General features: G+C 37.7%; 1 protein-coding gene across 1 annotated transcript; it reads left to right on the top strand.

The window, feature by feature from the left end:
- The first annotated feature begins 1,651 nt into the window (after window positions 1–1,651).
- tmlhe (trimethyllysine hydroxylase, epsilon) lies at window positions 1,652–10,890 on the top strand. Its single transcript, XM_063895499.1, has 7 exons — window positions 1,652–2,052; window positions 3,976–4,152; window positions 9,050–9,329; window positions 9,444–9,563; window positions 9,645–9,881; window positions 10,158–10,296; window positions 10,419–10,890. Exons 1-7 carry the CDS (start codon window positions 1,908–1,910, stop codon window positions 10,548–10,550), a joined length of 1,230 nt encoding a protein of 409 aa, XP_063751569.1. The 5' UTR covers window positions 1,652–1,907; the 3' UTR covers window positions 10,551–10,890.
- The last annotated feature ends 1,558 nt before the right edge of the window (window positions 10,891–12,448 follow it).

The following is a 12,448-nucleotide window of genomic DNA, read 5'->3' as shown; positions in this document are numbered from 1 at the left end:
AAATTCCCTCAGATGTTCCCACATTAAATAGACACCAAACAACTACAAAGAGATAAATACCAACTTCTAAGATAGAAAACCAAAACTACAAATAGATAATGACAACTATGAAGGGATAGAACAACAACTTTGAATAGATAATGACAACTATGAAAGGATAGAACAACAACAACAGATAGACTCAAAACTACTACAGGTAACAACTACAAAGAAACACGAAACAACTACAAAAAGACCCAAACTATAGAGAACCCAACAAAAACTACGACGGGATAAAACAACAACTACAAAGACATAAAAGAAACTACTAAAAGCGGCACAACTAAAGTAAAAAACAAAACTACAGACTAAAGACCAAAACAATATCATTGACACAAAATGAAAGCAACCCAATGACTATAAAAGTTTAATCACAAAAATAAAGAGATGCTTATGATCTGTAAAGTCTTTGTATCTTGCATCTATGTATGAGAGGCAATGAAGCTATACTCGGGGGCCCATTGTCTTATAATCGCACCTGTTAAGGCTGTTGTTGGAAGGATGACGTTGTAGGCGTCTTTCACCCTGGCTTAACTATTCCCTGATGGAAATCTGCAGTCATATGATCTCTCACCTGCCAGCACACCTGTCTCCTCTACAAATCCAATCTCATCTAATGACACACTGTTATTTTGAGCTACATGACTGTCAGCCTTATTGTTTCTGATAGAAGCTTTCAGTTGTGACAAAAAAATGAGTTTTTCCTCCTTGTCTGTTGAGTTTACAAAAAAGCTCAGGCATACATTCCCATTGTTCACTCAGGTGCTTTTACTTTTTCAACCTCCTAACTGAATTATGTGGGTAAGCATCCTACAGAGATGTGCTTCCAATATTAACCACCAAATAACAGAAACACCTCTTAGTATAATGTACTAAACTACTACACCCTCCAAAATTACCATAATGTTACGTCAAAACCTCTCTTTGTTTCCTTTTTTGGGAAAGAAAACATTCAAATATACAAACACTGCAAACACAATGGTTCAGATAGAAGAATATTAATTTCAATGAGTAAATACAAATGATAAAAAAATGAATGTAAAAATCCTGTGAAGTTGAGGGTAACTTTTGTTGCTTAATTGCATTTTTAAGATATAGGGCTTTTTGAATTGTATATAATTTGTATAGTATTACCTTGTTTCAATATAGTATTGTAATATTTATAGAATAGATCCTAGTTAATCTAAACGAGATTAAAGTATATGGTTGCCATTTCTAAATCACAAAAAGTAGGCTACAAACATTTATATTTAAGTTAACCATTTGATTTATTAATTTGAAAATAGACATAACTAGTTGTTTCCTTCACTCTAAGATTAAAGGTGTATTCTTTAAATGTAGCCTACTGTATGTAATCTCTTAAGCATAATGGCAAACAAACTGAAGGGAGCATTTCTTCCATATAACTAATGCGTTTAAGGCTTTTGTGGAATTAACACTGAAAAAGTAAGCATATTTTTGATTAAAGAGTCATTGCTTGTAGGATTGTGTTGCTCACTGTGGCATATTACCAATAAGTGCAAACAATATTGTAGTTATCATTTGCCAAAATACATCTCAAATAAAATGCTTTGGACATCCGGGTGCTCGGTCCAATGGTATCACGCATGTGCCAACCTTCTCGACCAAGCTCAGCGGTGGGGGGAATAGAAACACCATGGTGTCTTGTTTACAATCGTCAATATACCGCAGTTAGACTTTACACCATTTTACACACATTACAGCAGAAACCATGCCGTGTTTAATAATTAATCTCGTCGTTACGCCAAATGTTGTGAGATTTAAGTGTTGACGGTGGCTTTTCGTCAAAGAATCCGGGTATAGTTATAGGTTTATTCTGCTTTCTTCCTCACAGACGTATTTTGACGATGTCGGGCATGTTAAGTAGGATATTGCGACCCGCGTTGCTGCTGTCTGCAGTCAGAAACAAGAAGCCACAGTGGAGGCACGAGACGCTGGTCCGCGCGAGTTCTGCAAGTGAAGCCTCCATTCGGTCACTCAAAGACTGTCTCGGTGAGTTAGTTGCAGTGCAACAGGATTCACACCCATAGGGCAAAACCAGAGTTGGGAAGTAGGCCTACCTGAGTGTAGGATTACTCTGTTAAAGTCCTGCATTCAAAATGTTACTAAACTAAAGGTAGTATTGGCATCAACATATGCTTAAAGTAACGAAAGTAAAAGTACTCATTATGCAGATAGGCTCATTTTAGACGAAGCTGAAGTTAGCATCCGATTCGGCAGTTAAGGGGAAAGTTAAGGGATATTTAATTTACAGTGCTGAGCGACCTATCCTCCGTTTTTTGAACCTCTGAAATCGCTGCATAGTCGTTGTATTTGGACTAGATTATCCCAGAGAGTCTAAACATTCTTTATAACACAGTTTTGGATTTGTGAAACCTTAATTCTATTTGTGAAAATGTAAAAAAAGGGAGATTTTACTGTCTTTTTTTCACATCTAGACCACATTAGACCTGGTCCTTATCTAAAACCACTATACCTAAACTCATGAAATCTGGACTGGATTATCTCAGCCAGGCTAAATTATCTTTAAAATACAGTTTGGGATTTGTGAAACCTTTATTCTATTTGTGAAAACACAAAACAGGGAGATTTTGCTGCTTTTTTCACATTAGACCAGGTCCTGATCTAAAACCACTATATGTAGACTCATCAAATCTGGACTAGATTATCCCAGAGAGTGTAAACACTCTTTATGATGCAGTTTTTGGATTTGTGAAAGCTTTATTCTATTTCTGAAAATGCAAAAAAGGGAGATTTCACTGCTTTTTTTGCATCTAGACCACATTAGACCTGGTCCTGATTTAAAACCACTCTACCTAGACTCGTCAAATCTGGACCCCGCAAACTCCACCTACGGGGTCTGTCTGCAGGCACTCTGTGGACAGTTTGGCGGCAGCCTTTCATTTTATTTTGGAAGAACAATTTGAAGAGTGACTAATAGGCTATATCAGGACCTGGTCCAATGTGGTCTAGATGTGAAAAAGCAGCGAAATCTCCGTTTTTAGCTTTTTCACAAATAGAATAAAGCTTTCACAAATCTGAAAGTGTAATTAATATAAAGAATACTAGCCTCTCTGGGATAATCCAGGACCAGGTCTAATGTGGTCTAGATGTGAAAAAAGCAGCGAAATTTCCGTTTTTAGCTTTTTCACAAATAGAATAAAGCTTTCACAAATATGAAAGTGTAATATAAAGAATACTTAGCCTCTCTGGGATAATCCAGTCCAGATTTGACGAGTGTAAGTGCAGTGGTTTTAAATCAGGACCAGGTCTAATGTGTTCTAGATGCGTAAAAAGCAGTGAAATCTCACTTTTTAACATTTTCACAAATAGAATAAAGGTTTCACAAATCTATAAACTGCATCATAAAGAGTTTTTACACTCTCTGGGATAATTTAGTCCAGATTTGATGAGTCTAGGTATAGTGGTTTTAGATCAGGACTAAGGTTGTCTAGATGTGAGAAAAAAAGACAGTGAAATCTCCCTTTTTTTTGCATTTTCACAAATAGAATGAAGGTTTCACAAATCCAAAACTGTTATAAAGAATGTTTAGAGTCTCTGGGATAATCTAGTCCAAATAAATCGGCTATGAAGCTATTTAAGAGGTTCAATGAACGGAGGATTGGTCGCTCAGCGCTGTAAATTAATTATCCCTTAATTTTCCCCTTAACTGCCAAATCGGAAGCTCTGAATCGGATGCTAACTTCAACTTCGTTCATTTCAGAACAATATATTATATATTTCGATTATAATTATTGATGCAAGGTGTAACTAAAGTCTTATAAAGTGTTGTTTATATTTCACATCATTAATTTAAATCTGCAAAAGTAACTAAAGTTATTCAATAAATGTTCTTAGTTACTTTACAACACTGGACAAAACTGTACATTAACCTCATGCTTATGAAACCACCAGAGGTCAACTATGGAGGGACACCGATACGGTTTAACTATGTGTGGCTGCGGGATCACTGCCGCTCTGAGGCTTCATACAACTCCAGCACTAACCAGAGAAACCTGGACACTGCAAGTATAGACCTCTCCATCCGCCCTGAAAACACAACTGTGCAAGATGGCCATCTAGTCCTCACCTGTGAGTACAGTTCTAGCAAGCCAAACATCTCAAAGTAAAAGTCTGTTCAGGATAAAAAGTGATTATAATATTTTCAAGTCATGAGGCATGTTTACGCCTCATCAAAAAGAAACGCATTAAAGACCTTTTGCAATATATCAATATTATATTGATTTTGTGATATGAGACTAGATATGGTCTTAGATTTCGATATAGTTAGATGGCAGTATGTTGGTCTATAAATGGTTTTAAAGGCTGCATTCAAGTAAAGTCATTTTTAATATTTTGTGCACCCTACAATATCTTTGTAATATCGTTACTGAGGTATTTGGACAAAAATATTGTGATATTTTAATTACTCAATATTGCCTAGCTCTAAGGCATTATAATGGCACTGATATTACACAAGGGTAGATACCAAACAAGCACAAGAACCCCAGGGGCCCCAGTCAGATATTGCTAGTCCACTGTATGTAATTGGATGCATTATAATAATGACTTTATTAATACAGCACTTTCAAAACAACGTCACAAAGTGCTTTACATGGATTAAGAACAGGCTGTTCAGGCAGCAACAAAGCATGCAGTCTAAATTCCCCAGACCCACCCAATAAAATATACAGCATTTCAACAATGTCAGCAGTTATACAAAGAAAAGAACCTTTGTTACAGGAACAGATAAAATACCATCAAGGTAGTATTGCAGTATTGCATAATCTTGGGGTCTTAAAACGCTGCTACAAAATATATTCAAGTTCACTTTGAGCTTATATAGTGCATGTTCTTGGATAAATTGTGATTAATCAAGATGCCCCAAACTAACCTGGCCTTACCTCAGACCTCACAAAACAACATCCCCAAAGAACTAAACTATGAAACATAGCATTTACAACATGTAACCTTAGGTCAGATTAAAAGATTTACTTTAAGTCGACTAATAAAGTGCATCTAGAAAGTATCAGTGTTCAGTCAAACTCGATGCTAAATTTAGAATACAGTTTTACCTTGCAACTGCAGCCCTAAATGAAGAGGAACTGAAGCGGTAATCTAACAGACTCCCTCGACAAATACATTTTACCTCGCAGAATACAGAAATTACAGGTCACACGCTGCCCTGATTTGGTGGTTTGTTTGTGTTATGCATGGATTTTGTGTTTAAACAGCAATCCATAATCCCCAGTGTCACACAATAACTCAAAACAGGCAACCGACCATACAAGCAACGCCTGTGTCCTGCAAGGGAAAATCTATGTTTTTGTCAATGGAGTTTGGCTAAAGATGGATGGAACGGCTTCACCTCCATGTTGGTTAGGGCTGTCTGTCAGCAAAGAACAGGCAGTGGAAATGTTCCCACACATAAACAAATATTGATTCCTAAAGGTGGCTAAAATAAATTTGGCTGCAGCCCCAGTCCACAGCAGTACATTGCTTTAATTCCATGTTGGTAATCCTTTCCATTCTCCAATATTGTGGGTTCCGTCAACAGTAGCTAATACATTTTTATATTAATCGCTTAAAACAGTCCTGAGGATATTTCTGTAAAGAGTACAAAATAAAGCATATCATCATCACACATGAGGTAAAGTTCTCTTCACATGAAAAAGTTTGACTTATTCCTCTGTGATGGCCTTCTTTTTATAGAGTAAAGATTCCTTCTGTTGTCAGTAAATCCTTAGGGTGTGGTAAGGTAATGAAAGAGACAGATAAAAAGATATGAACGGTTCAATAAATCTTTATGTTCTCTGATTTCTTTTTGCTTATTAACCTCTATCAGCGGCCAGTGATTTGCAACATGTTTTACTGGCTGGCACAGGGAACATTTGGCTTTGATAGACTCATTATATATCACCGGCATTAAAATGGTCTTAAAATGAAAATATGAACAATCTTTCTGGGTCAATATATCGTCCAACATAAGTAGTTATCCTGAAAAACAGAAAGAACAAAATATGGAAATGGAGATACCGCCACTGTAAGCTTTTTAATAGCACACCAGTGCAGTGAAAACCTGGCAGCTTATAGATGCCCATGCTCTCAGCTGTGGGCGTATGTCTGGCTTATGCCACTTGGGGTTGTCCTTAAGATGGACTGATGCCTCCCTGTGGGCTGCTGGGCTGTTACAGGTTTTTTTATTTATGCACAAGAGTGGCACTGAATCTTACATAAACTGACAAATGGGGAGCTGTCAGCCCCGAGGCAGTTGATGATGCACACACTCCTTTGGGCACACTGGCATATACACAGTGTGGCACTGCATATTCAAGGTCAGCTGAGTCTGGGTGTACACATCCTATCCATCAACATCTGCCCTCACAGACTTGGTTTGGTAAATGCTCAATCTCAACGGTGCAAAGGCCCTCATGGATACTCAGGTTGCATGCAGATCATATCTTCTTGCTGTGTGTGTACATAAACCCTGGATGGTAAGCTTTTTATGAGCTTTTCTGTAATCCTTTACGACCTGATGTACAGAGTACAGAGGTTATTGTGAGACTACTTGACAAAAGGAGAGGACAGAGCCAAGAGATTAGATTCAAGATGATTAAATTATTTGAGTTACTTTATCATTTCATCTTACTGTGTACATTTTACACAACAAAAAGTTCAAGTTGATGGAATAATGTAATGGCTTAAAATGACTCAATCAACCTTTGAATTGATTCCCTATAAACCAGTTTCCCACTGGACAAATAGCCTTATAACATTTCACTCAAAAAATTAAATCTGCATCCAATTCTTGGAAAAATGACTTTTCAGTAGTTAAAGATATTAATTTTCTTGAGTGATGGAATCATGACTCCGCTGTGGACACACTCATTTAAGCTGCTTTTCTCGTGTAACGCTATATGAGGTCGATATATAATAAATAAAATGGAAAGAAATGGACAATAATGAAAATGTATTATTTTCTCTCTTTTAAACCCACAATTCCTATTGTGCCATGACATTTAAACTTAACAGAAACCAAACGAAACTCATCAAACGTCCAACACCTATGGTTACACCTATATTAAAAAGCACAACGATAAGAATTTCACCTGACTCCACATTTGTTTGCTATCCCTTTGTCCAGCGCCTTTCTGTGACTTCACATGTGACACACCAGTAAATAAAAAAATAAGGTTGTCTATCCCCACTTCGGGGCCGGCGAGCCTGGGTTTACTATTCTGGTTGTTAACCAGGTCTGCCTAACCTTTCAGACCATATTAAGTATAAGCAAGCTTACCGCCAGGCTCGGATCCAGCTGGATCGGCAAGACCTCACCTCAGATAACCCTGAATGAACCAGGCTCAATTAACTGCTGTTTCAAAGCAGACGACTCACTAAATCCGTTTAAGCGATCCCGTAGGATTTTAGTATCTGTAATGAGGACAGCGCTGAATCCTTTTAAGTTATCCCAGTCCAAAAAGGTGGGATGATTTTATTTCAGAAAAAGGGTCCCCACTTGTACAGGGGTTTACCTTCTCTCGTTACAACATGACAATCATTCAAAAATGTTCTCTATTGTGTTCTAGATTCCTATATCCTAAATCCCTAATATAACATCATTAAGTCATATAGTTAGTGTTTTTTTGTCCCTCTTCAGTTGCACTTTTAAATGGTGTTAATACATCATATAGTTAGTTTTCTTAAAAAGCCCTCTAGTTAGTTATCGGTGTTTTTAGAGTATTCCGGAAGAGCCCTCCTGTAAACATACAGTACTTCGAGAGTACTCACCCAGGAAAACCCCCGTCCCCGAGCTTTCTTCTCTTGGCTACTGCTTTTATACTCTTACACAGAAGCAGAACCAAAGACACTCCCATATAACCTTACATGAGGGGGAGTGTCATGGCTTCCGGTGTGTGAGACTGGACATGTCCGGACTTGCCTCAGATGGTCAAGTTCAAGCTGAGCTGAAAGCTCCAGTGCTTTTACATTGAGTCCAGGCTCTTATTTACGACCTGTTGCTAGTGAAGACAGCTGTGTCTCCCCTGCTAAACAGTGGCCTCTATAGTTATACATTATATCAGGCTCTATAGTCCCTCTGTCAGCTCTACAACCCGTTAGCCTTTTATATATGGGCATAGAACAACATGAAATAAAATACATTTTCATTGTGGGTTATTCATGATTAGATGTTATTATATTAACTTTCGTTTTGAGTACTATCTCAATATGGGAACCCCAACACCACTTTAACCTTTCCTTAGTAATTTATTTTGATGTGTCAAAATCAGCTCCTGCATAGCATTAAAAGCTGGTGTAGGAATGCTTAATGAAGCCAGCAAGAGTAACTACATTTGAAAAATTACCCAATGTAAGAACCCAGCGTAATTCCCTACTCTTTTCCAATGAACATGGCAAACAGCATTAGCTTCAAATGTCTAGCAAGAAATGCGGAAAGTTGGCAACACTGACAACCCGCTCCTTCTGGCCTCCCTATGAAGCCAGTCCCACAAAAAATTTGAACAATGACTGTACACTGAAAATACTGAAAGGTTGATTTAATGAAATGAATTGTGTTAACAGATTTCACATTACTGTATTAGGTTAATAAAAGCAATAATAATAAGTTGAAACTTATTAAACTTAATGTTATTGCTTTCAACTAAGCTATGAGTTTGGTGAAATGTGTTGATATAATACATTTAATTTGAGTCAATCTTTAAGTCTTTTCAGTGTAAACAATCAACATGGCTATTGTTAGTATTAACAATTTTCAAGGTAGCCGCTTCTGGAAAACTCCAGTGAATTGGCAGGTTAACTGACGGAGCATGAAGTAGACGGGCAGGTTGTCCTGTGACGGCCAGTTAGTGGATGTACGTGATGTGAAGACTTTTTCAAGAAATATAACAAATGTTTCTAAAACACACAATTCATCCTTGCCTAATGTTATTTTAATGTACCTAATGTTTTTTTTCCCATTTCTGTATCCCAGGGCCAGGAGGTCATGTCTCAAAATACAGCCTTAGCTGGCTAGCTGAGAACAGCTACGAAGAAAATAAGCAAAGCACCATCCAACCACGCATCCTCTGGAATTCAGACACCTACAAAAATGCAAACATACCCTCTGCAAAATGGGAGAGCTTTATGAGTTGTGACGATGAAGTAAAGAAGTTTCTTCAGGGCTATCTTCTGTATGGGATCGCTTTTGTCGATGATGTCCCTGCTACAGTCGAAGCCACAGAGAAGGTCACCCAGAGAGTCAGTCTAATCAGGTATTAAGTGGGGGTTTTATAGGGCCTTTTTGTATGAAACTTGTCTTCTCCAAATAACATCATCAAGCATCTATTCTGCACTTACAATTGTTTTTTGTGTAACTGATACAAAAGGGAGACTACATATGGAAGAATGTGGTGTTTTACATCAGATTTTTCCAGAGGAGATACTGCCTACAGCAAGCTGGGCCTGGACCGTCACACTGACACCTCCTACTTTCAGGAACCTTGTGGGTACGTGCCGCAGAGATTAGCTGATATATCATAAAACAAATCCCCAAAAGTCTAATTTCATACCACTGATCCCTTATACAGAATCCAGGTTTTCCACTGCCTCAAGCATGAGGGAACTGGGGGAAGGACACTGCTCGTGGATGGGTTCTACGCCGCTGAAAAAGTTCGCCAGCAGTCTCCAGAAAACTTTGAGCTGCTTTCCAAAGTGCCTATTAGACATGAGTACATTGAAAAGTCTGAAAATCACCGAAACCACATGACAGGGATCGGCCCTGTACTCAACGTCTATCCTTGGAACGATGAAATGTACCTGTTTCGGTATGTCTGTGCTATAGTATAACCACATTTTGCTACACAAACTTTAACCCATTAAAACCGGGGGCGCTGTTGTGTCATTCTACCATTGAAGCCGGGAAAGCGGATACGTCATTTTCTGGTACTAGAGCTCTGTGGTATTTTTTTGCATTAATTATCGGCCTCTTAGCCCAATGAAATAAATGTGTTAAAGAAACCTCTGTAGTTATTTTCTACTCTGTTCTTTAAAGGAACATTCGCTGTGTTTTAAAATATTAACTTGTATACTTTCTCCAACAGATACAACAACTATGACCGATCCGTGATAAACACAGTGCCTCACGACCTTGTTCGGCAATGGTATATCGCACATCGAGAGCTGACAAATGAACTGAGGAGACCAGAGAATGAGCTGTGGGTGAAACTGACTCCAGGGAAAGTAAGACATTTGTTGATGACTTTTGCATCTTAATATTTGTCACGTTTGCTGCATCGTCATGTAAATGCTTTAGTAAATTTATACGGGATAAAAAGGATGTATTACTCTCTTTTCTTTATTAGGTGATTTTTATTGACAACTGGCGTGTCATGCATGGGAGGGACTCTTTCACCGGCCTGAGGCAGCTCTGCGGATGCTACCTGACCAGAGACGACATCCTCAGTTCTGCACGCGTCTTCGGTCTGCAGGCGTGATCTTGGACATCAAGACCTCTTCACCTCTGTGCCTTATCAGTTAGCCTATGCTAGTGAGAGTAAAGATGATCCAGCAACCTTTAGGATAATCTACCAACTAGCTATCATTTTACTTTTTTAACAGTTGGTACCCGTGAATGTGTGTTTTATTGTTTAATATAAAACTTAACTGATTTCTGATAGCCAAAGTCAATTCATTATCTATTAAAAATACAGGTTATGGTAGTTTTTACATTTTCAGTGAGAGCCTTCTGCATCAAGTCACACTGCTGCTGCGTGCTGTAGGAGTACTCACCCTTGTTTATAGTTTTGAAATAAATGTTTGATTGTTGTTGTATCACCCTAAAGTTTTTCAATGACTCCTGAATAAGACTTGAAACTAAAGTTCTCAAACGGCTTGATATTGTTGAATCAGTACGTTATAGGCTCACATGAAATTGTGTAGTGAAAAAAGTAATTAGGACAGTAATATTACCATACAGTACATTTCAGTCATAGCCCAAAACTGCTGAATGCCTGCAATAACCCTAGCTTAATATACTGTACGTATTTGCAAGAAGCAGTTAAACACAAACATTTAACAGAAAATGAAATCAACATCAAGATACAGTATTAGCTACCGTGGCCCGCCCATTGATAAGCCCATCAGTTGTTATAGGCTTTCCAAACATAACACTTGAAAAGAATACAAGCATACAAGCACGCCGTAATAACTGTCAATTTACCATCAACGCAAAGCTCCTAAATATAAAAAATGTTGAGAGACCTATGATGCTTTCATCTTAATTCAATTTTTCTACCTCTTTAAAACATCTCAGAAGTCTGGAGCCAGACTACGATGTTCATTGTTACAGGTGCCATAAGTAATGATGGACGACTTGTCATATTTCTTGGTGATGATGTGTTGGCTTAGTATAAAACTGTCTCTGAATTCAGCTGAATAAGATGGAGCAAGTTAAAGAAGACAAGCAGCTCAGTTAAAGGGAACATATTGAAGGTCTCTGTGCTGCCTTTGTACTTGCCAAATGATCATAGATTTTGTAATACTAGCTTCAAATTAGGGGTAGCCATGTTGATATGAATTCAAGTTATTTGGCTGAAAGAGCAGTAGAAGCCTGAACTATAATGTTGTCATTGCGAGGAAGCATCAATTCCCTCACTGTTGGAAAAATGAACTTTTTCACATACTGTTTTCCTCATAGATACAATAATTGTACATAGCATTAGAATCAAGTTTGTTTGTGAATATCTATACAGTATATATATATATATATATATATATATATATATATATATATATACATAAGTAGACTGCAATCATGTAAGCAATTACCTAGCAGTTTGAGTCCTTTGTGTAAGCCATCTTGTGTAACAGGAAGCAGGCCTCAACTGCAGTACTTACATGTGGTGTGGGCTCTCAGATTTGATTGGATAGAGGATGTGTGATGAAATGACTGATCAGTTAAAAGAAATACTGAATGATGCACAAATGAGTTGTTTATTCTTAATGCACTGTGTTTATGTGGACATTATAAAGAAGGAACTCAGGCCTTGTTAGAATGAGCAGGTTTAGAAAAAAATATATATTTTTGGTTCACTTGTCAACTCGTTGAAGCCAGTCCGCCAGTTTGAACTGACAAGGCGTGTCTGTATGTATATCTGGGTGGAGCAGTGTGAATAATGTTTTTATCTTTGTATTTTGAAGGCTGCAAGTGAAAGCTCACCCTGCTAGCCACGTGTTGTGAGTACAAAATGCTTACAATTTATCTGCAGATGTAAACAGAGTTGTTAATCAAAGTGACTAATTGATTTCTCAAATTTACTTTCAGCCTGGATAAAAGTAGCACCATTGCCCCTTTACAATTTTAAATGAACTTAAAGTTATTACATCCTCGAGA

Source organism: Eleginops maclovinus, chromosome 11 (genome assembly GCF_036324505.1).
Source record: "Eleginops maclovinus isolate JMC-PN-2008 ecotype Puerto Natales chromosome 11, JC_Emac_rtc_rv5, whole genome shotgun sequence".
Classification (NCBI taxonomy): domain Eukaryota; kingdom Metazoa; phylum Chordata; class Actinopteri; order Perciformes; family Eleginopidae; genus Eleginops; species Eleginops maclovinus.
The sequence above is the reverse complement of the archived record's forward strand: the minus strand, read 5'-3'. Positions and strand labels throughout refer to the sequence as shown.